Source organism: Leucoraja erinacea, chromosome 4 (genome assembly GCF_028641065.1).
Source record: "Leucoraja erinacea ecotype New England chromosome 4, Leri_hhj_1, whole genome shotgun sequence".
Classification (NCBI taxonomy): Eukaryota; Metazoa; Chordata; class Chondrichthyes; order Rajiformes; family Rajidae; genus Leucoraja; species Leucoraja erinaceus.
In genome coordinates, this window is record NC_073380.1 from 16,572,609 (window position 1) to 16,596,391 (window position 23,783).

The 23,783-nt window shown below is 46.2% G+C and overlaps 2 protein-coding genes across 9 annotated transcripts in view; one reads left to right on the top strand and one right to left on the bottom strand.

Moving 5' to 3' along the window:
- The window catches only part of LOC129696185 (uncharacterized), a 71,561-nt gene that overhangs the window by 37,156 nt on the left and 10,622 nt on the right, over window positions 1-23,783 (bottom strand). The window contains exon 6 of one of the 6 annotated variants that reach the window (XR_008723285.1): window positions 2,612-2,802. The exons of 4 other annotated variants lie outside the window; for them this stretch is intronic. Coding sequence is in view for 1 of the 2 variants with exons in the window: in XM_055633810.1 (XP_055489785.1) it covers window positions 3,189-3,215 (27 nt within the window). In the remaining variant the exon portion in view is untranslated. Of the gene's footprint in view, window positions 1-2,611; window positions 2,803-3,173; window positions 3,216-23,783 lie in introns of those variants that run through there. One more of the 6 variants, XM_055633810.1, reaches the window with a different exon arrangement.
- LOC129696184 (upstream-binding protein 1-like) overlaps window positions 1-23,783 on the top strand; it is a 112,535-nt gene that overhangs the window by 25,309 nt on the left and 63,443 nt on the right. For 2 of the 3 annotated variants that reach the window (XM_055633800.1, XM_055633802.1), the window contains exon 2: window positions 23,672-23,773. In XM_055633800.1, the coding sequence (XP_055489775.1) occupies window positions 23,672-23,773 (102 nt within the window). Of the gene's footprint in view, window positions 1-603; window positions 709-23,671; window positions 23,774-23,783 lie in introns of all 3 variants that reach the window. The other variant, XM_055633803.1, reaches the window with a different exon arrangement.

The following is a 23,783-nucleotide window of genomic DNA, read 5'->3' on the forward strand; positions in this document are numbered from 1 at the left end:
TTTTACAATCGATTAGGTGTGTTGAAACAAGGATAATCTTCAACTTTCACTACTGTAGGTGTGGTCAGTAGTACTTGGAAGGGCCCCTTCCAACACAGTCTCAATTTCTTCCGATCCCAGTAACTTATCAGTACGTAGTCTCCCGGCAGTATGGACTGTCCCTGTGTGGCTTCTGTGCCTCTCTTACTTGGGAATACGGACCTGGCAAGGCACGAGTTAATTGCTGTGCATACGTAATTAATGCATCGTTGAGGGCCTGTAGGTCAAAACTAACTTCCACAATAGGGACATCTTCTGGTTGGTTCATAGCTTATCTAGTTATCAGTTCAAAAGGCGTTAACCCTGTCTCTCTAGCTCGCTGTTCAGAACCGTCAGAATAGCTGGGAATACCTTAACCCATTCCAGTCCAGGTTTTACTTAAACTCTTAAGTGTCCTATTCATTCCCTCCACTGATCTAGAACTCTGGTGGGGATGAAAGATCACTCTTTAACTACTTACAAAGCAGACCCTTTAAAAATAGATCATTATTTTTTTTAAACTATTTAAAAATATTCCCAATTGTTTGAATCTATCTCCTCAAATTTACAATTTCAAATTAACAGATTTTGTTCTGAGATAAAGGCATCTCCAATCTCATCTAACACATCTACCTGGATGCCACGTGGCCATCGTGGAATTCAAGTCTCTATTTGAACTCAATTCAAAAGGTAAGAAATAGGAAGAAAAGAAACTTAAAATTAAGAGAAAACAAAGAATAAACAGTTAATTTTCATAGATTGCAAGGCCATTCAGTTACATCCTATTTCATCTGACACGGACCATATCATCAAAAGGGGAATATATAGGAATATATAAATATAGCCTGGGACTGGATGTTAAGTATCCCGATAGACTTTGGGAGAAATTAAACAGACAGCGAAAACAAAGGAGAATAGAGCTGCAAGTATCTAGGCAGCATAGCCTTGAAAAGAACAGAGAGAGCTCTCTAGTCTGATAAGGGACAGGACTTGGATGAGTGACAACTTGAAAGAGCATCCTAGAATACTTTGAGAGAGCTCTGAATTAGAACAAATACTTTCCTTCGAACATTGAAAGAAAACTGGTACAAAAGAACGGGCAAAACATACATCAGGTACACAAATTTGTCCGAGAGGAGTGAGCCAGAGTGGCGCAGCCCCCTCCTTTCCAAAAAATCGAGTTGTGCAAAGGCAAGATTTTAGAGGCGTTCCTCTGTATCAACTTTACATATCCATGTCTGACATAGCTGTTCTGTCTACTAGAATCTTTGTTTCTGTGGGGACCAATGTGCAGAATTCGTAATCTGCCATGCGGGCAGTAAGTCAGCTAGGACATTCCTCTGGAAGGCTTGATGATGGAGTCTTTGTAGTCGTGGCTCGTATTGCACTTAGTAATGTCAGCTGGACTGGGAGGGCTAATGCTTTCAGTTAGTTCGTCACATAGAGCGGCTGGGAAATTGTAAATGTCTTCTTCTTGTTGGAGTGAGGTTAAAATGAACAAAAGGAGTAGTTAAATGTAATGGTGGGAGGGCTGTTGTAGTTCAAAATGGGAGTGCTCCGAGCTGTAATTGGACAGTGATCCAGATTGTGATTGGCCAGACTCCCCGTCATTCAGCGTCCTGCCACGCCTCACACTTTCTTAGTTACTTACAAACTTTCCTCTCTCTCCCTCTCGAGTCGATCTATTGCAAGAGTTTAATCAAAGCGTTCAATTTCACAGCAGGCAGATTCCAGTCACTGTAAACCCTAGTCACAAAGCCTTTGTTTGAATCCCCATTGCTCATCGCGTTCTCCTTATTTCTGTATTTACAGACACAAGGTCAATTTATACAAAGTTCTGAGAGCAGCCTCGATTCTCGACACCGTGGTTATTTTTTACATCCTTTTTCAGTCTTCTTTGATTTTTCTGCTGTTGCTTTCTCTGGTGCTCTATGCTCACTGCCTCTTCTGCCTTAAGCCCTCTCCCTTCTTCTTTCTCATCTTCCTTGTCAGTTTTTCCTTCTTCTGGGCTTGCCCTTTCCCTGTCGGAGTGCTGGAGCCCTTCCATCTTAATGGGGTAACTCCTGCTGTCAGTGGCTGGTGGTCAGGGCATGGTCTATACTATTTCCGAATTTGTTTCTCTCTCTGAATTTGTTTCTCATCCCCCATCTATACAGGGTTGCAATGTCAGATAAAGGGTCCCGGGGATATTTTACTTAGGTTTCCGTTTTCACGTTACCAATTGTTTATTATCTTATCTTTTTGTTAATGCAGCAGACAATTGTCGATAATCTTTATATGACCCTGGGTCTAAATAACACATGCGTTGTACTGGAGTTCCTCCACCACTCTTATCCAGAACTTATCCCATATCAATATCAATAATATGTTTACACAGATTTATCCATTTAATGTTTGCACAGACCCTGACCTATCTAATTAATGAAATAAAATTTACACAGATTATATCCGACCTGTCCAATCAATAAAATTATATTATTCTCAGATCTGACGTTATTCACAGGCTTATATCTGACATTGTTCTGACTTAACCAATATTCAATAATCCCCCACAAAAAAATAATAAAATAAAAAAATAAAAATAAAATCTTACCTTACGCTGTCTGTGATAAGGATTATGGTAGGGAACCAAATCGACCCTAGACTGAGGGACCAGAATTTTCCCGGGAGTTTTCTTTGGGAGGTCGGTCTCAAAGGGTCCGACAAGTGCACTCTTCTCCCCTTCTGATCCCGGTCGAATTGCGGCCACTTATTCAGTCATCTGTGACGGTCCCATGCAAAATCCTGCCGACCAAAGCCAATGTTAAAGTTCGATTACTTATCACAGACAAGTCAAACATCACTTAAGGCAAGATTCTTGTATTCACTAGCGGGAGTGTGCTGGAGCAACCTCAGCTTCTCTGCTGCACACTCTCCGAACAAAGAAAAGTTAGCACAGATAGTCATTTCTTATCAATAAACACGTCTACCAAGTCTGATATAGCATGATTGAAAGATTCTGTAGCCCTACAGGAAAAAAGGAAGGCTGGACCCATATCAAGCTAAACCAATAACAAGTTGTTAATAATCTCTTCAATATCTGCAGTATTCTCGAAACTCAACCTCAGACTGAGGGACCAGAATTTTCCCGGGAGTTTCCTTTTGGAGGTCAAATTGGCCCACTTATTCAGTCATCTGTGACTGTCCCATGCAAAATCCTGCTGACCAAAGCCAGTGGTAAAGTTTAACAAAATATTAAGAAATTATCCTGCAGTCATTTCCTAACAGGAATTGGAGAAGTGGAAATTTATTTTAGTCTCTAGCTCTCTACTAACATCAATGTATATTTTATATGAGAAAGCACATTCTCAAAATGTTTTCCTCATCTCGGTGCCTAATCTGTTATAACTGACAATTTTGAGTAAGCACATTCCTAGAATCAAGGACAAGGCACATAACTCCAGATAATAACTCAGAAACTTGCATAATTCTTAAGGGGTTGGACAGGCTAGATGCAGGAAGATTGTTCCCGATGTTGGGGAAGTCCAGAACAAGGGGTCACAGTTTAAGGATAAGGGGGAAATCTTTTAGGACCGAGATGAGGAAAACATTTTTCACACAGAGAGTGGTGAATCTCTGGAATTCTCTGCCATAGAAGGTAGTTGAGGCCAGTTCATTGGCTATATTTAAGAGGGAGTTAGATGTGGTCCTTGTGGCTAAAGGGATCAGGGGGTATGGAGAGAAGGGCAGGTACAGGATACTGAGTTGGATGATCAGCCATGATCATATTGAATGGCGGTGCAGGCTCGAAGGGCCGAATGGCCTACTCCTGCACCTATTTTCTATGTTTCTATGTAATAATGAATCAATGCTAGCATTTACACAAAATGGAGTCGGCAATAACTTGTTATTGATTTAAATTATATATGGGTTCAGCCTCCCTCGTTTCCCTTAGGCTACGGATCTTTCAGTCAGATTTAAAAGGTGTGCTAATTGATAAGAAATGACCATAACTGTACTAACTTTTCTTTGTTCAGAGAGCGTGCGACAGGGAAGTAAGAGATATAGCTGTCAGCACACTCCCGCTAGCGAATAAAATAATTTTGCCTTACTTGGTGTATGACTTATCTGTGACGAGCAAGAACCTTAACTTTAACAATATGTCCCAGATAGAACAATGAAATTCTTATTTGCTGCAGCACAACAGAATATGTAATCATAATAAATAATATAACAAAAACTCAGAAAAAAAAGAATAACAGTGCAATAATAATAATATATTGCAGTTCCGAGCTTATGAGGTTTTAGTATTCAATAGCCTGATGGCTGTAGGGAAGAAGCTGTTCCTGAACCTGGATGTTACAGTTCTCAGGTTCCTGTACCTTCTCCCCGATGGCAGTGGCGAGATGAGTGTGTGGCCAGGATGGTGTGGGTCTTTGATGATGGCTGCCTTTTTGAGGCAGCAACTACGATAAATCCCTTCGATGGTGGGGAAGTCAGAGCCGGTGATGGCCTGGGCAGTGTTTACAACATTTTGCAATTTTTCCGCTCCTGGACGTTCAAGTTGCCAAACCAGGCCACGATGGAACCAGTTAGTATGCTCTTCACTGTGCACCTGTAGAAGTTCAAGAGAATCCTCTTTGACAACCGAATCTCCGTAATCTTCTCAGGAAGTAGAGGCGCTGATGTGCTTTCTTTATGATTGCATCAGTGTGCTGGGTCCAGGAAAGATCGCCCTGTAACCTCCTAGCATACTCTTTGCAGTTCTCACTGCCACCCAGCTTTGTGTCATCTGCAAAGTTGTGTCATCTGCAAATTTGCTAGTGTGACTTTTAATTCCATCATCTAAATCATTAATATATATTGTAAATAGTTGTGGCCCCAGCACCGAGCCTTGCGGCACTCCACTTGCCATTCTGACAGGGACCCATTTATTCCTACTCTTTGTTTCCTGTCTGCCAACCAATTCTCCATCAATGTCAATACCCGACACCCAATACCAAGTGCTCTAATTTTGCTCACTAATCTCCTGTGTGGGACCTTATCAAAGTTTTTCTGAAAGTCCAGATACACTACACCCACTGGCTTTCCTTCATACATGAGAATATCCTGGTTATGTAATAATTGTAGTGTAAAATATTTTAGTAAGTAAAAGATTAGCTTGACTTCTTTGGGTTCTGAATAAGCTGAAGTTTGCAATTCTGTACTAGAGGAGCTGTGGTTATCAGGAAGCATACCAAGCTTTTCTGATAATGCTTCTTGTTATGCTCGAGGGAAAGACAATTGACACTGGTGGGATAGAGTACACATTCCCTGTGGACTCGGGAATTTCTGTAAACAGAAATCTTCTGTGGTGTTACTGATATTGATCCTTACATTGTTTAAGAAGGAATTGCAAATGTTGGGCTTTTGACTAAGTTCCTCTTGTTTAGGGGTTTTGTAACTAACATTTGTGATTGATTTAACCACATTATGACAAGTGTATTGTATTGTGACAAGCATGCTTTGAATGGGTTCAGCCTGATTGATTTGAGTATTCTGTTGAATGTCATTGCTGCAACTCTGTATAAGCATGTGACCACGTTTCCAAAACATTATAAAAGATGCTGTATGTCTTCATTCATTAGAGTGGTGGCTCAGGGACAGTTAAGTGTCTGTTGCATACTTGACTATGTATCCCTGACACCCTCGCTGGCTGATGATCAGTAAATCTTGAGTTGACTTGTTCGTTGTCTGTTTTTAAGAAGTGAACCTTAATATCCATTTTACTTGTCACGTCCTCAAAAAATTCCAGTCAAGTCAAGCAGGATTTCCCCTTCATAAATGCATTCGCTGACTTGGACCAATCCTTTTACTGCTATCCAAATGCGCCGTTATTACTTCTTTAATTATTGACTCCAGCATCTTCCCCACCACCGATGTCAGGCTAACTTGTCTATAATTGCCCCTTTTCTCTCTCCCGCCTTTCTTAAAAAGTGGGATAACAAAAGCTACCCTCCAATCCACAGGAACTGATCCTGAATCTGTAGAACATTGGAAAATGATCACCAATGCATCCACGATTTCTAGAGCCACTTCCCTAAGTACCCTGGGATGCAGACCATCAGGCCCTGGGGATTTATCAGCCTTCAGTCCCATCTGTCTACCCAGCACCATTTACTGCCTAATGTGGATTTCCTTCAGTTCCTCCATCACCCTAGATCCTCTGGCCACAAGTACACCAGGAAGATTGTTTGTGTCCTCCTTAGTGAAGATGGATCCAAAGTACCTGTTCAACTCATCTTCCATTTCCTTGTTCCCCATAATAAATTCACCTTTTTCAGTCTTCAAGGGTCCAACTTTGGTCTTAACTATGTTTTTCCTCTGCACATACCTGAAGAAGCTTTTACTATTCTCCTTTATATTTTTGGCTAGCTTACATTCGGACCTCATATTTTCTCCCTGTATTGACTTTTTGGTTATTTTCTGTTGCTCTTTAAACATTACCCAATCCTCTTGCTTCCCACTCATCTTTGCTACGTTGTACTTCTCTTTTATTTTTATACTGTCCCTGACGTCCCTTGTCAGCTACAGTCGCCCCTTACTCCCCTTGGAATCTTTTTTCCTCTTTGGAATGAACTGATCCTGCACCTACTGTATTATTCCCAGAAATACTTGCCATTGTTGTTCCATTGTCATCCCTGTGAGGGTATCTTTCCAGTCAACTTTGGCCAGCACCTCCCTCATGGCTCCATAGTCCCCTTTATTCAACAGTAACATGGACACCTCTGATTTACCCTTCTCCCTCTTATGATTGTAGATTAAACCTGACCATATTATGGTCACAACCTCCTAATGGCTCCTTAACATGACTTCAGAATTAAGGGACAGAAGTTTAGGGGTAATATGAGGGGGAACTCCTTTACTCAGGGAGTGGTAGCGGTGTGGAATGGGCTTCCAGTGGAAGTGGTGGAGGCAGGTTCATTGGTATCATTTAAAAATAAATTGGATAGGCATATGGATGAGAAGGGAATGGAGGGTTATGGTATGAGTGCAGGCAGGTGGGACTAAGGGGGAAAAAAAATTTGTTCGGCACGGACTTGTAGGGCCGAGATGGCCTGTTTCCGTGCTGTAATTGTTATATGGTTAACCTCAAGTTCCTTTATCAAATTCGGTTCATTCCCATAATGTTGTCTCTTGTCTGGACCTTGAGTCTGAAATAAAGTTTAATAATAATAATTTAATATGCCCAGAAATTCCTGCCATTGCTGTTCCACTGTCATTCCTGCTAGGATCTTTTTCCAGTTGACCTTGGCCAGCTCCTCTCTTATGCCTTCATAGTCTCCTTTGTTCAACTGCAACACTGACACTTCTGATGTAACCTTCTCCCTCTTAAATTGCAGATTAAAACATCATATCATGGTCACTACCTCCTTTACCTTGAGTTCCCTTACTAAATCTGGTTCATTAGACAACACTAAATCCAGAATTGACTTCTCTCAGTTCGGCTCCAATACAAGCTGCTCTAAGAATCCCTCAGAGGCACTCCCTTTCTGGAGTTTGTAAACTCCCTTTCTTGGGGTCCAGAACCAACCTGATTTTCCCAGTCAACCTGCATATTGAAATCTCCCATAACCACAGTGGCATTACCTTTGTTACATGCCAAGTTTAACTCCTGCTGCAACTTGCACCCTATATCCAGGCTACTGTTTGGGGGCCTGCAGAAAACTCCCATTTGTGTCTTCTTGTCTTTACAATTCCTCAATTCTATCCACAGCGACTCTACATCTTCAGTCCCTATGTCACCCCTCGCAAGGGACTGAATTTCATCCCTCACCAACAGAGCTACCGCACCTCCTCTGCCCACCTGCCTGTCCTTTCTATAGGACGTATAACCCTGAATATTCAGTTCCCAGTCCCGATCCTCCTGCAGCCATGTCTCTGTAATCCCCACAATGTCATATCTACCAATCTCTAACTGAGTCTCAAGCTCATCCACTTTACTTATACTTCGCGCATTCATATATAATACTTTAAATCCATTACTCACCTCACCTCTCACATCAATTCCTAATTCACTCAATCATCACTGTAGATAAGTACAAAAAGTTGGAGTAACTTAGTGGCTCAGACAGCATCTCTGGAGAAAATGAATAGGTGACGTTTCGGGTCATGAACTTCTTCAGACTGAGGGTCAGGGGAAAGGGATACGAGAGATACAGATGTGATGTAGAGAGATATAGAATAAATGAATGAAAGATATGCAAAAAAGCAACAATAATAAAGGAAACAGGCCATTGTGAGTTGTGTGCGAGGTGAAAACAATTTCAGACAATGAGACTCAACAAGATGACTTTGAAGCTGGTACGACCTGGATGGGGGAGGGACGGAGAGAGAAGGTTGCAAGGGTTACTTGAAGTTAGAGAAATCAATTTTCATGCCACCGGGTTGTAAGCTACCCAAGCAAGATATGAGATGCTGACTTAGGATACGTCAATTTCCAGATACATTTCTTTGTGGAGAGCTCAAATTAAGATTGTAGCTTCTTAAGGATGAGGTGTGAATTCTGGACATGATCATAAAAACCTTTTACTCCGTCGGTCAATAGGGAAGGAGCAACAAGTTCCTCAGATTCAGCTGCCCAAGCAAACCTGTGTCTGTCTTATGATTGCTCCATGATGGCATGCATGTTATGAAATTCACCAATGGGTTTACAATGGAAACAACCTTAGTGAGGACTGGTGACCAACACGACTGTTTCATTGCCCCAACACTTTTCTCAATCTTTCTCACTGCATGTCTGCTCCACACGTCAACAAACTTTGCATGGGATGTTTACAAATACACAGGACAAGATGTTAAAAGTCCAAAGTGCCAAATATCAACTTACTCCCGATGGTGATGGGAGCCTTCTGCACTCACCTATGCTCCTCCGATGTTGAGAAAGACTAGGCAGACACGTCATTGGGGTAATCAAGTGGGCACTTACTTTCATCGACATTTCGCTGATTGAACCCACGACGTCTCCAGTAGGCTCAGCGGTGCATCCTGGCATCCCAGAACAACCCCCCTCTGCATCTGTCTAGTCGGCTATTTGGGAGTCCAAACGGGGTCTTTCCTCTTCAGCCAGAGCCACTGGCTACTCCGCTCTGCCACCCGTGATGTTTCTTTGATGGTCTGGCATAGGGCTTGTCCGCTGATCCCCAGGTCCTTCATCAGTCTTAAGGTGGATGTTGCCACGAATCGTCGACATCCAACTTCTACCGGGCAGATCTTAGCTCTCCAGCCCCGCTGTTCAGCCTCCGCTGCAAGCTCTGTATATCACAGTTTCTTTCTTTTGAAGGCTTCCTGCACAGTATCCTCCCAAGGGACTGTGAGCTCCACAAAATACACCATGCACTGAGAGTTCGACCAGAGCACAAGATCAGGCCTCAAGTTGGTGATGGCTATCTCTGATGGAACTGTAAGCCATTGGTCCACATCCACCAACATCTGCCGATCTCAGTCTGCCTCCAGCTGTCCAAACCTGGTCCTTGGTGGAATTTTCCATTGCCTTTGTTCCCCCTACTGAACAAAAGCAATTGGCTTAACTGGGTTGGTTGTTCTGGGCGGCAAGGCATTGTTGGTTGTTCTCCTGCATTCCAGAGTCGCTGCCAGGCATTTGAGCACTTGATTATGTCTCCAGGTTTACCGTCCTTGGGAGAGGCTTACTTTACACCCAGTGAGGATGTGCCTAAGTGTGGCTGGTGTTGAACACAGGGGACATGATGGATCTTCGCCCAGCCATTGGTTGAGATTTTTTGGGCTAGGAAGGACATCATAGGTTGCACAAATGAGGAAACTTATCCTGCTCACCTCCATCTCCCACATGTCCTTCCAGCTGATCTCCCTCTTTTCCACACTCTCCCATCTCATCCACTGGCCCTGTTTAGCTTGCGACACAGCCTTGGCACACCTACTCAACTCCTCCTGTTGGCAGACTTCAGCCGCGACCAACTTCCGGCGCTCCAGTGATGATGCCTTGTTCCAGCAAGGTCGCTTTCCGCCAAGCCCCAAGCCACTTCTTCTGTGTTGGATTTGCCCTATCATGTCGCCTTGGTGTGGAGCAGATTTTGCCTGCTGTGTCGCATTCTTAGCCGTCCACTTCTTTCCTGTTGCCAGGGTTGGAGCAGCAGCTCGGATGACAGTGTCCCTTGATTCTGTCAGGGTCATCTCTAGTCTGACTTTGGTGCACTTGAACTCCTCTGTGAGACTAGGGAGAGGCAGCTGGAGTACCCCCTGACCGTACAGGCCTACGCTGCTCAGGCACCGAGGAACACCTAACCACTTTCTCACGAAAGAGCTGATTGTTCTTTCTATCTTCTCGACTCTTGTGAGGGTGATGTCATACATGGTTAGTGGCCACATAAGGCGAGGTAATAACCCAAACTGCAGTCACCAGATTTTCAGCTTTCCAGGCAGCATGGATCGGTCAATGTTCGCCAGACCTTTGATGACTTCTTGCCTAAACTCGTTAGCCTGATCAGTGTCCTTCAGTTTAGAGTTATACCATCTTCCCAGACTTTTGATTGGCTTCTCTGACACAGTTGGGATAGGTTCTTGATCAATGAAGAACCTTTGATCTGTCATTTGATTATAGAAATGCTTCTTGATTTGGATGGCTTGAATTTCATTCTGACCCCAGTGATGTTCTCTTGAAGCTTCCCTAAAAGGCGCCTGGAGCAAGGTGCTGTTGGTGTTATGATTGTCATGTCATCAATGTAGGCCCTGATGGGTGGTAGACAGACTCCAGACTTCAGCCGCTCGCCACCCACTACCCACTTGGAGGCCCTTATGATGACTTCCATAGCTATTGTAAAAATCAATGGGGGGATGGTACACCCCACCATAATGCCAATCTCCATTCAGTGCCCTGTGGTCGTGAAGTCAGGCGTGGTGAAACAGAGCTGCAGATCTTGAAAATAAGCCTTGACAAGGCTTGCGATAGTCTCTGGTATCCTGAAGAAGTCAAAGGATGCCCAGAGGAAACTGTGAGGGACAGTTCCGAACGCATTGGCAAGGTCAAGGTAAATGACATGCAGGTCTCTCTTCTCTTTTCTTGCAGTCTGGATTTGGTGCCAAATCATGCTGGTATGTTCGAGACATCCAGATGCCAGACATGGGATGCCTGCTTTGTGGACTGTTGTATCCACAAGGTTGTTTCTCTCTAAATAGCTGGTCATCCTCTGTGCTAGGATGCTGAAGAAGATCTTACCCTCTACATTGAGGAGACTGATGGGGCGGAATTGGCTGATATCTGTGGATTCCTTCTCTTTTGGAATCAGGATTCCTCCTGCCCTGCGCCATGCACCCTTGTACCCTTGTAGAGTTGATACGGAACCCCATTTGGCCCTGGGGCTGAAGATGCTCTTGCCCGCTTTACTGCCTGTTCCATCTCCCTCCACTTTGGAGGTCTAATGTCCATCTTATGCTCTGGTTGTTCAATTGGTGGAATGTCCGCTGGAATAGCTGTCTTCTGGTGTCTCTTGTCATCCCCATGCATTCTTTCCAGATGCTTGTCCAGCTCCTGCCTTGATTTTTTCAGGTTTCTTCCCTTTTCTTTGATGAAAAGTGATTTTATGAACTTATAGGGGTCCTTGACGAAGCGTGATCTCATTTGTTCTTTCTTTTTTCGTGATTTCCGCAGGTACTCTGCTCGTCTCAGGGTTGCTAAACTTTTTTTATGTTTCCCTGGAGAATGTTGATGCCCTCCTTCTCACTACCAGATGTCTTCCTCCACTGCTTCTTGAGCTGCCTTCTCTCCCAGATTAGGCATTCCATCTCCTTTTGCCATCTGGACTTGCTTTCCAAAGCTGGTGCCTTTTCCTTTTTCTCCCTTACTCCATATCGTTCTGCTCCATAGCCATAGATGACGTCCCCCATCTTGTCAAGCTTTCTTTCAACTGTACCCCTTACACCCTGTAAGATACTGGTCAGGTCTGCATTTATGGTCTCCCATTCTTTCTTCGCCGAGGCTCCAGGCCATTTCACGCAAGGTTTTCTTCCGCTGATCTTTTTCTCCATTGCTGGTTTTCTTGGCTGGATGGGCTCCATAAACTTTGCATGGGAGTTTAGCTAATGTTCAGAACTAATGGGAACTATTTAACTTCTAGGATTTACACCAGAAGCAGGTCACTTGAACTTAATTAATCGAGCTGCAGTCTGGAGATGACCAGTGTCTTTTTAAGGTCAGAAGATCATAAGGAATGGGAGTAGATTTAGGCCATTCGGCCCATCAAGCCTACTCCGCCATTCAACCATGGCTGATCTACCTCTCCCAATTCTCCTGCCTCCTCCCCATAACCTCTGACACTTGTACTAATCAAGAATCTATCTATCTCTGCCTTAAAAATATTAATTGACGACCTCCACAGCCTTCTGTGGCAAATAATTCCACAGATTTAACACCCTTTGACTAAAGAAATGTCTCCTCGTCTCCTTCCTAGAAGAACGTTCTTTAATTCTGAGGCTATGACCTCTAGTCATAGACTCTCCCACTAGTGGAAACATCGTCTCCACGTCCACTCTGTCCAATCATTACACTATTCTGTATGTTTCAATGAGGTCCCCTCATTCTTCTAAACTCCAGCGAGTACAGGCCCGGTGCCGACAAACACTCATCATAGGTTAACCTTTCTGTAGACAAAAAGGTGCTGGTACTCACGATTAATAAATAAATATGAAATTAGCACTGCATATGACAATGACAGTACCTAACTAATGGCTTCCTCATGTCACTTGGGACAGTGACCCTCTTATTAGTAACTAGCTCCCCCTGCTGTACACTCCGAAGTTAACCTGACATTCAGCATACTGTGTAGGAAGGATGCTGCAGATGCCGGTTTATACCAAAGATGGACACAAAATGCAGGAGTCTTGTGGAGTACTGGTATTGATAATTATCGCGAAAGATGATTTTTTATTTGCCTATCCTTATTGATTGTGGTCTTTGGGTCAAGGATCTTGTTGCAGAGAATGGTGCTGAACCCAAGGTCCAGAAATTTGTTGATGAATTTAGTTGAATTTTTGATGTTGAGAGTGGAGCTGTCATCAATAAAGAGGAGTCTGACATTGGTGTCCTTGTTATCCGGATGTTTGAGGGATGAGTGTAGGGACAGTGAGATGGCATCTGCCATCACAGTATTACAACAAACACATACAATTGAACAGTACATCACAAGAACAAGCCCTAGGGCCCACAGTGTCTGTGCCAAACATGATGCCAAAGCAATCTCTTATCTGCCCACACATAATCCATATTCTTCCATGCCCTGCATATCCATAAGCTGATCTAAAAGCCTCTTAAATGCCACTATCGTGTCTGCCTCCACCACCACCCCCAGCAACGCGTTCAAGGTACCCACCACCCTATGTGTACAAAGGTTGCCTTCACATCTCCTTTAAACTTTGCTCCGATCATGACAAAGCTAGGACCGCCAGTATTTCATATTTCCACCCTCGGAAAAGGGTTCTGACTGTCTCCGCCATCTAAGCACCTCGTAATTTTACATTAGATCTCCCCTCAACCTCTGGCGTTCTGGAGAAAACAATCCAAGTTTGTCCAACCTCCCTGTAGCTAATACCCTGTAATCCAGCAACATTCTGGTAAACCTCCTTTGCGTCTTTTCCAATCCTCCATTTCTTTCCTGTATTGGGGCGACCAGAACTGCATGCAGTACTCCAATTGCAGCCTAACCATAGTTCTGCATCGTTGCTTCCTGACTCTTATACTCAATGCCTCAATCAATGAAGGCGAGCATATCATATGCCTTCTTTACCACTCTATCCACTTTCCAGAAAGTTATGGGTTTGGACCCCAAGGGCCATCTGTAGATCAATGCTGTTGAGGGTCATGCCAGTAAATGTATATTTTTCCCCATACATTCGACTGCCCAATGTGCAACACCTTGCTCGAATTAAACTCCATCTGCCATTTCTCCACCCATTCCTGTAGCCGATCTACAGTATATCCCTCCGTGTATTTTGAGTCTTCCCCACATCCTGCAACACCAGCTGCAAACTTTCTACCCAACCCTTCCACGCCATTTATAGATATCACAAACAAGAGGTCCGATCATCCTTCCACCACAACCCTCTGTCTTCTATCAGTGAAATCATACGACCAAGTCACTGTTAATCTTATCTTAATCCATTGAATCAGCCTACACTACGGGTGACATTAACACATGCCTTATTGAAATCCATGGAGTCAGCAACATAGAAACATAGAAAATAGGTGCAGGAGTAGGCAATTCGACCCTTCGAGCCAGCAATATGATCATGGTTGATCATCCAAAATCAGTACCCCGTTCCTGCTTTCTCCCCATATCTTTTGATTCCTTTAACCCTAAGAACTAAATCTAACTCTCTTGAAAACATCCAGTGAATTGGCCTCCACTGCCTTCTGTGGCAGAGAATTCCACAGATTCACAACTCTGGGTGAAAAGGTTTGTCCTCATCTCAGTCCCAAATGGCCCTTATTCTTAAACTGTGTCTGCTGGTTCTGGACTCCCCCAACATCGGGAACATGTTATCCACTGCCATCAGTGGATACCCACATCAATCACATTTGTCACCTCCTCAGGAAACCCGATCCAGTTAGTAAGACACGACCTGCCACGTACAAAGCCATGCTGTCCCTAATTAACCCCATTCTTTACCAAATAGGACAATATCCTAACCCGAAGAATCCTCTCCAATAGCTTCCCTACCACTGATGTGAGCCTCACTGGCTTATAATTCCATGCATTGTCTCAGCTTCCCTCCTTAAAGAGAGGAACAACATTAGTTACTTTCCAGTCCTCCGGTATCTCGCTTGTGGCTAGACAAGATGCAAAGATCTTTGTCAAGGCTCCTGCAATCTCCTCTCTCAATAACCTGGGATAGATCCCAAAAGGCCCTGGGGATATATCCACCTTCATGTTCTTCAAGAGCTCCAGCTCCTCGTCCACCTTAATCTCAAGCTGCTCTTGCATATTAGATTCTCCAGCTTCCTTCATCCTTATGCTTATATCTCTATATCCTCCTGACTATGTATCATTATTGTTTTGATATTTGGTCCACTTGGTGGTGTCAGCTGCAAACATGTAGATGGAGTTAGAGCAGAAATTAACCACACATTCATGAGTGTATACGGAGTACAGCCATGGTCTGAGAATGCAGGAGCCGTGTGGAGTACTGGTATGGATAATTATCATGAAAGATGTTTCGTCGCCTATCCTTATTGATTATAGTCTATGGGTCAAGGATCTAGTTCTCCATCTCACTATCTGTAGATGACATATGCATGTGACCCTTAATATAGTTACCTCATCACTACTAACCACTCCCCATATCACAAGTATTACAACCTCCCCACCCACATATCGCTCTCCAGTTTCCGTGACAGACCACGTACAGCCAGTGCTCTCTGTAATGCCACAGTATGAATGGAATAAAGTAAAGTCACAGTGTGTCGATAACACTTCTTTACATGGTGTCAAAACTCTTACCCCTTGCGCCTCATGTTTATCGGGTTTTTTTAATTTAATTTTGCCCCAGTTTTCTGTTACCCCCTCCTTGTTTCCTCGTTATGGCCAATTCTTGCCGCAAACCCGATGTGCTCGTTTTCGATGCAGACGTTGGCCATCGATGGGATGTCTTTAAACGTGACTTTGACCACTATGTCACAATCGCTCATCCTGCCGCTACTCCTGCCGTCCAAGCTTCTCTGCTCCTTAACCTGGCTGGTCCCGATGCCCTGGCTCGGTCAGACTTCTTCGTCTACGATGTGGGTGAATCTGTTCGGGACCCGGTATGTTTATTGGCTAAGTTTACTGCGAGAGTTGCGACATTCCAACGAATTGCATTTTAGAATGTTTCAAACTGTTCGGGCGGCTGAGTCTGCTGAGAACTATGTTGCTGCGCTGCGACACCTGGCCAGACGGTGCCGCCTTGAGACGCTGACCCCCGAGGAGCTGACCAGGGACCTTCTGGTTTACGGTCTCCGCGATGAAAAGCTAAGGACTGAATTTTTGCGCAAGCCCGACCTGTCTTTCAACGAGGCTATGCATGCCTGCCGTTTAGCCGAAGCCGTCACTACGGCAGTGCCACCGGCTGATCAGGACATTAACTTTGCCGGCGTTACCCGTCGTCGACAGAACCCTACCCCGCCACGACCCCCGAGGTCCGGCACTGCTCCCGGGGGATGTTCCCAGCAAAGGTGCCCCAATTATAACTTTGCAATTCATCAGTACAATGTATGCCCTGCTTTGGGCAAAACGCTCCATAGATGCTGCTGCACCCGCTGAGTTTCTCCAGCTTTTTTGTGTACCTTCATTTTTCTGCTGCCTGCCGTACCCGTGGGAAGCCACCTGCTGCTCCAAGGCGTATGTTAAACAACTTGGCGCAAACTGATAGCGAGCTCGGTTCCCAGTACCATCTCGACGATTTCCCTGAACAGACTGTTCCAGCCGCTACGGTCAGGCAAACGCCTCCGTTGCCATGCAGTGAGAACGGAGAGGTTGAGAAGGAGTTTCTTCCAGAGGCAATTCGGACTGTAAACGCCTTTCTCACCAGGGACTAACTGTACAGAACGTTTTTCCTTCTATTATTTATTATGTAAAATAATATGTGTGTTATGATTGTGTTTATAATTTGTTTGGTTGTTTTGTTGTTCCGCGAGCATTGCCACTTTCATTTCACTGCGCATCTCGTATGTGTATGTGACAAATAAACTTGACTTGACTTGACTTGACTTGACTTGACTTGTATCTGAATCTGGGTCCTCTCAGGGGGAGACCAGCATTTTTTCTGTGTTGGATGCACCTGCAGTGATAACAGACCCTTCAGTTCATGTAACTGTGAATAACTCGACCTTCACCGCTAAGTTAGATACCGGAGCTGTTGTGAATGTTATGTCAACAATCTTCTTCAAAAAGATTAGGACTAATGAGCAAGTTGCTTCTGATCGCTCCACTTTACATGCCTACGGGGGAGGGGTGCTTGTTCCTGTGGGAAAGGCAACTCTGCGCTGCAAGATACTGGACACCTCTTGGCCCCTCACTTTCTATCTTCTCGATTCCAACTGCATTACCCTGTTGGGCAACCAAGCATGCCTGGGCCTGGTCTCTTTCCACCGTGACATCCACAAGGTGCAAGCCCTAATGGACCCGTTGGCTGAATATCCTGACCGCTTTGATGACGAGCTGGGCAAGCTGCCCTACAACTACAAGATTGTCGTCGACCGCATGGTTGTGCCAGTGGTCCGTGCGCCACACCGTGTGTCCTTCACCATGAGGGACAAAGTAGAATCGACGCTGCACAGCATGGTAAAAATGGGCATCCTAAAGGCGGTCAGCGAACCCACTAAGTGGATCTCCACCATGGTTGTTACTGCGAAAAAGGACAAAAGCAAAATACGCATTTGCATCAACCCCAAACCTTGCCATCAAACGCCCGCACTACCCCATGAGAACAGTAGAGGACGTCGCTGCACAGGTTGGTTCAGCCACAATCTTTTCTGTCCTCGATGCCAAGAGCTCCTTCTGGCAGATACCGCTTGAAGAGCATTCCTCCAGTCTGACAACTTTCAGCACCCCCTTCGGCAGATTTAAAATCCTCCGAATGCCATTCGGAATCAACTCTGCCAGTGAGGTGTTCCAACAGACAATGGAGCAACTGTTTCCCTGGTCTACCGTGTGCCATCATCGTTGACGACATCCTGGTCTACGGTAAGGATGCCGCTAAGCACGATTTCAACCTCCGCCAAGTCCTAGACCGGGCCCGGAAGATCAACTTGAAACTCAACCCCAAGAAGTGCCGATTCCGCATCCCCAAGGTCACATATGTTGGACATGTATTCACAGCCTCGGGGCTGAAACCCGACCCACAGAAAACGACTGCCATCTCTGAGATGTCATCACCCACTGATGTGCCCAGCCTGCAACGTTTCCTGGGCATGGTAAACTACCTGGGGAAGTTCATCCCCGATCTCAGCGAGCTGAGTGCACCCCTGAGGGATTTGATAAAGAAGGACATGGCCTGGGCTTGGTTCCCTCAACACCAAAAAGCTTTCGACATCCTTAAGTCCAAGCTGATCAGTACCCCCACACTTAAATTTTTTGACCTGCAACGTCCCATTATTATCACCTGCGACGCCTCTCAGTTCGGGCTCGGTGCCGCTTGCCTGCAGCTCCATGACGGCCTGCAACTGCCAGTCTGCTGCGCGTCCCGTACCATGACCCCTGCCGAACAGCACTACGCACAGATCGAGAAGGAGCAACTGGCCGTGGTGTTTGCCTGCTCCAAATTCGAGGACTATATACTCTGCAACACATTCACCATTGAAACAGATCACCAGCCGCTTGTCACCATCCCAAACAAGTCGATCCATGTTGTCTCATCCCGCCTGCAGCGCATGATGCTGCAGCTCCAGCGTTTCACTTTCAAAGTCTTTTTCCGGAAAGGCAAAGACATGTTCGTGGCCGACACGCTATCCCGCGCCCCGCTAACATCCACCGATCGCCACCCCTATGAAATGTCTGACCTGATGGTGCTCAATGTCAATATTGTCCCTTCACAGCAGATGAAGTCCCTGGTCGAGCACACTGCCGATGATCCTGCCCTGCAACAGCTTGCTGCCATCATCCAGCAGGGCTGGCCCGACCGTCGTTCCGCTCTGCCGGCTGGCGCCGTGCCCTACTTCCTGGTCCGTGATGAGCTCGTACTCCACGACGGCGTGATTGTGAAAGGACACAAGGTAGTAGTGCCTGCTGCTCTGCACGACCACTATTTTCAGGCCGCTCATAACGGTCATCCTGGGGCCGAAGCCACCTTGTCTCACGCCCAGAGCCAGTTCTACTGGCCTGGTATGGCTCAATACATCCGGGAGAGGGTCTCTTCATGTTCCACCTGCAACAGCCTCGCTCCTCACCAGCAACGACAGCCGCTTCTGCAGCAGCCTGCACCCAAACTACCCTGGATGGCGGTCGCCACTGACATTTTCGAGTGTCGAGGCAAACACTTCCTGGTACTAGTCGACCCCTACTCCAATTGGTTCGAGGTTGACCAGCTGCATTCCCTCACCTCTTCGGCCGTTGTGGAAAAGCTGCGCCATTTCTCTACCTTTGGCACCCCGGCCAGCCTGCAGTCGGACAACGGCAGCCAATTCACGAGCTCCGAGTTTCGGGCTTTCGCAACCAGCTGGAACTTCCGCCACTACACCAGCAGCCCTGAGTAACCACAAAGCAACGGTCTGGCCGAGCGCGCCGTTCGCAGTGCAAAGAACTTACTGGAGCAATGTCGGTTGTCTAACTCTGATTTCTTTCTAGCCCTCCTCAACCTTCGCAACATATCCCGTGACCCTGCCATGGGCTCCCCTGCTCAGCGGTTCATGTCTCGCACTACCAGACCTCCGATCCCGGTGGCCCAGCGCTCACTCGTCCCCTCTGTCCTCAAGCCCGCTGCTGTTCAGGAGCGCATCGCCTTTAAGCGCGATGTTCAGAAACGCTCCCATGACAAGTCCTGCCGCCTCCTGCCGCAGCTTTTCCCCGGTCAAGTTGTCTGCATGCAGACCCCCACCGGTCACTCCCGGCTCGCTACCGTAGTCGCCACTGCTGGGTCGCCTCGGTCCTATCTCGTCGACCATGCAGGAACCATCTACCGCCGGTCCCGCCAACATCTGCGGCTTGTCAACGAGCCGCGACCACCACCAGCAGATCCTTTTGCTCCCCCGCTGAAATTTCAGCCTCCAGGCGATGCCCGGCCCATCGTTCCTCGCATGCCACAGTCTCTACCCTCACAGCTCTATCCGTCCGCTCCTCCTCCGGTTCACCCTCCCTCACCTGCCCGCGCGCAGTCCTCTGCGAGTCCCGCATCCCCTCATGCCCTTCTGCCCTTGTCTTCTCCGTCCCCGCCCGGCTCACCTGTTCCAGTGCAGCCGTCTGCACCTGCCGCCGTACTGCCTCCACTTGTTCCTGCAGGGAGGGGAGATGGCGAGATGCGAACCCGGTCGGGACGTGTTGTCAAGCCGCCTGTCCGCTATGGTGATTTTGCTTAACCATTTCTACTCATTTGATTGTCAGCGCATGAGACGTGGTCGCCCTGTCACTACTTTGTTTGTCTTTTGTTTCCAAGGGGAAGGATGTAGATGACATATGCATGTGACCCTTAATATAGTTACCTCATCACTACTAACCACTCCCCATATTACAAGTATAATTACAACCTCCCCACCCACATATCGCTCTCTAGTTTCCGTGACAGACCACGTACAGCCAGTGCTCTCTGTAATGCCACAGTATGAATGGAATAAAGAAGTAAAGTCACAGTGTGTTGATAACAACTCTTTACACTATCTTCCTTGTCGTTCTGCTTAGTGAATAGATGCAAAGTACTTGTTTAGGACCTCGCCTACATCTCCTGACTCCAAGCACATATTTATCTGTATCCACAGATGCTGCCTGTCCCGCTGAGTTACTCCAGCATTTTGTGTCTATCTTCAGTTTAAACCAGCATTTTCTTCCAACACATTCCCTCCTTTATCCTTGAGCGGTCCTCTTAACCCTGTTTACCCTCTTGCTTTTAACGTACGCACAGAATTTGGTGGCCGTGCACCCTGCTTGAAGTGGTACGAAACTGCACTTGAATTGGGTGGCCTTGCACCTTGCTTGAAGTGGTCGGAAACTGCACTTAAATTTGGTGACCTTGGAACCTGCTTGAAATGGTATGAAACTGCACTTGAATTTGGTTGTCTTGCACCATGCTTGAAGTGGTATGAAACTGCACTTGAATTTGGTGGCCTTGCACGCTGCTTGAAATGGTAGGACACTGCATTTGAATTTGGTGGCCTTGCACCCTGCTTGAAATGGAATTTCAAGGAATAGCCGTGAGTCAACTGCTAGCCCACCAGCCGTGAGTGCTGTGCCAGCACATCAAGCTTGAGTGACTGAGCTGCCTCCCCAATAATCCATTTGGCCCACAATGCCCATACTAGCCCTCTGGAAACCAGTCCCTTCAGTCCACAACACCCATACTAGCGCTCCAGAAAGTGCGCCCCCCCCCCCCCCCACTGGCCACCAATATTGGAATTGGTGGAGAGGTGGAATATTACATTGGGGAACCAGCCCTCCCGTGTGAACATGGGACCCAATGGGTCCCACTTAGTCTAGTATATATATATATCTATATTATTACTAAAAGTCTGATCTTGACCACTTCCTGTTGTTCTGTATATTGATTTTAGAAAAAACGCTGCCACTTACGGCTGTGATTTTGGCCATCTTACTCAGAGTCCCCCTCCGCTGTGCAGGACAAGAGGATTTTCCCCATCGATGAAAAATAAAAGAGTTATTAGTGTTTAAAAAATGATGAGATTCTCTCTGCTGAAGGCCACGCCCCTTCCAGAGGGACTATAAAACATGGAAGTGTTGAGAACCTTAGTCAGTCTCTGCAAGATGGGGGAGCGAGAGGGTCACGTCTCTCAGTATGAGCTGTGAATAACATTGAACACATGTATACTAAACTGTGAGTGTGATTTTACTGACCTTGAGTGCCCTTAATGTGGTTTGAAAATGTGGTTGGTTTGAAATAAACCACAGCAAATGGTTGGTGGTGGTGGTTGGTTTGAACAAAGCTCAGAAAATGGCTGTAGGTGGTGGTTGGTTTGCAACAAAGCTCAGCAAATGGCTGGTGGTGGTGGTTGATTTGGGCAAATGATTAAAAGTCTAAACTTGACAACGTCCTGTTTGCACTGTATATTGATTTTAGATAAAACGCTACCACTTACGGCTGTGATTTTTGACCAACTTACTCAGTCCCCCTCCGCTCATCAGGTGCAGAGAATTCTTCCCATCAATGAAAAATAAAAGTGTTTAAAAAATGTTGAAAATCTCTCTCCTGTCAATCACGCCACGAAGGCCATGCACCTTCCGGAGGGAGGAAGGATTATAAAACCCGGAAGTGTGGGTGTGGCTCAGTCTCCGCAAGATGGGGGAGGGAGAGGTCACGACTCTGTCTGAGCTGTGAATCAACTCAACACACTGAATGTCTACTGAACTGTGAGTGTGGTGTTTTGTGTGGTTTTATGGTGGTTTCACAATGCTTGAAATGGTATGAAACTGCATTTGAATGTGGTGGCCCTGCACCCTGCATGAAATGGTATGAAACTGCATTTGAATTTGGTGGTCTTGCACCCTACATGAAATGGTATGAAACTGCATTTGAATTTGGTGGCCTTGCACCCTGCTTGAAGTGGTATGAAACTGCACTTGAATTTGCTGGCCTTGCACTCTGCTTGAAGTGATACGAAACTGCACTTGAATTTGGTGGCCTTGCACCCTGCTTGAAGTGGTTCGAAACTGCTTGAGTGACTTGAATCCATTTGGTGCCCTCTGGAGACCCTTGCTTAAAGTGGTCCAGAAAACTCCCCCCCCTACTTGAATATTGGTGCCCTAGGGGCACCCTGCTTGAAGTGCTCGCACTTAAACTGCATATTGAAGTTTTGTGAGTATTGCATAATAATAATACATGAAATAAATAGGCGAGACATGACTAAGGACACCTTACACAAAAAAAGCAGGTAGAGGAAGACAGAATTAAATTAGTAGAGACATGACTAGTACACAATATGAGGCAATTAATGCACAGATGACAAAGGGAGGGGGACGTGGGGCTAAGGATAGGCAGAGGTGAAGAGATGGGTCTTGAGGCGGGACTGGAAGATGGCGAGGGACACGGAATTGCGGATCAGTTGGGGGAGGGAGTTCCAGAGCCTGGGAGCTGCCCTGGAGAAGGCTCTGTCCCCAAAACTGCGGAGGTTGGACTTGTGGATGGAGAGGAGACCGGCTGATGTGGATCTGAGGGGCCGTGAGGGTTGGTAGGGGGAGAGGAGGTCAGTGAGATATGGGGGGGCCAGATGGTGGAGGGCTTTGTAGGTGAGGACCAGGATTTTGTAGGTGATCCGGTGGGAGATGGGAAGCCAGTGAAGTTGTTTGAGGACTGGAGTGATGTGATGCCAGGATTTGGTGTGGGTGATGAGTCGGGCGGCTGCGTTCTGGACCAGTTGGAGTCAGTTGATGTAGGTGGAGCTGATGCCAAGGAGAAGTGAGTTGCATAGTCCAGTCGGGAGGAGATGAAGGCATGGATGAGTCTTTCAGCAGCGGGAGGTGTGAGAGAGGGTCTGAGTTTGGCGATGTTGCGGAGATGAAAGAAGGAGGTTTTAATGACATGGCGGATGTGAGGCTCAAGGGAGAGGGTGGAATCAAAGATCACGCCAAGGTTGTGGGCCTGGGGAGATGGGGAGACAGTGGTGCCGTCGATGGTGAGAGTGGGGTTATTGATTTTGCTGAGTGTGGCTTGAGTATGTGTATATACTCAAAATTCAGGGTGCATATTTCCGAAGATCTTTCCTGGACCAAGCACACTGATGCACTGAGCTTTTCTTTTCCCTCTCTCGTTTGTCATATCATACTATGTTTGCATATTCTGTTGCGCTGCAGCAAGTAAGAATTTCATTGTTCTATCTGGGACATATGACAATAAAACACTCTTGACTCCTGACTGTGTGAATATGTTCGGCTGGAGGTGCTGGTGTGCTTGACGTCAAGTTGAGGGTAGAGATGCCAGGGAAAATGCCAGGCACATGCTAGTTCATCGCTAATTTTCCTCTTTATTTCAGTGACCACTTGGCTGAACATCCCGGATCACATCACAAAATGCTCTTCTGGCACTCGCAACCCGAACAATATCATCAGTATCCCAACAACAACAGTTACCTCCGGTAAGAATGT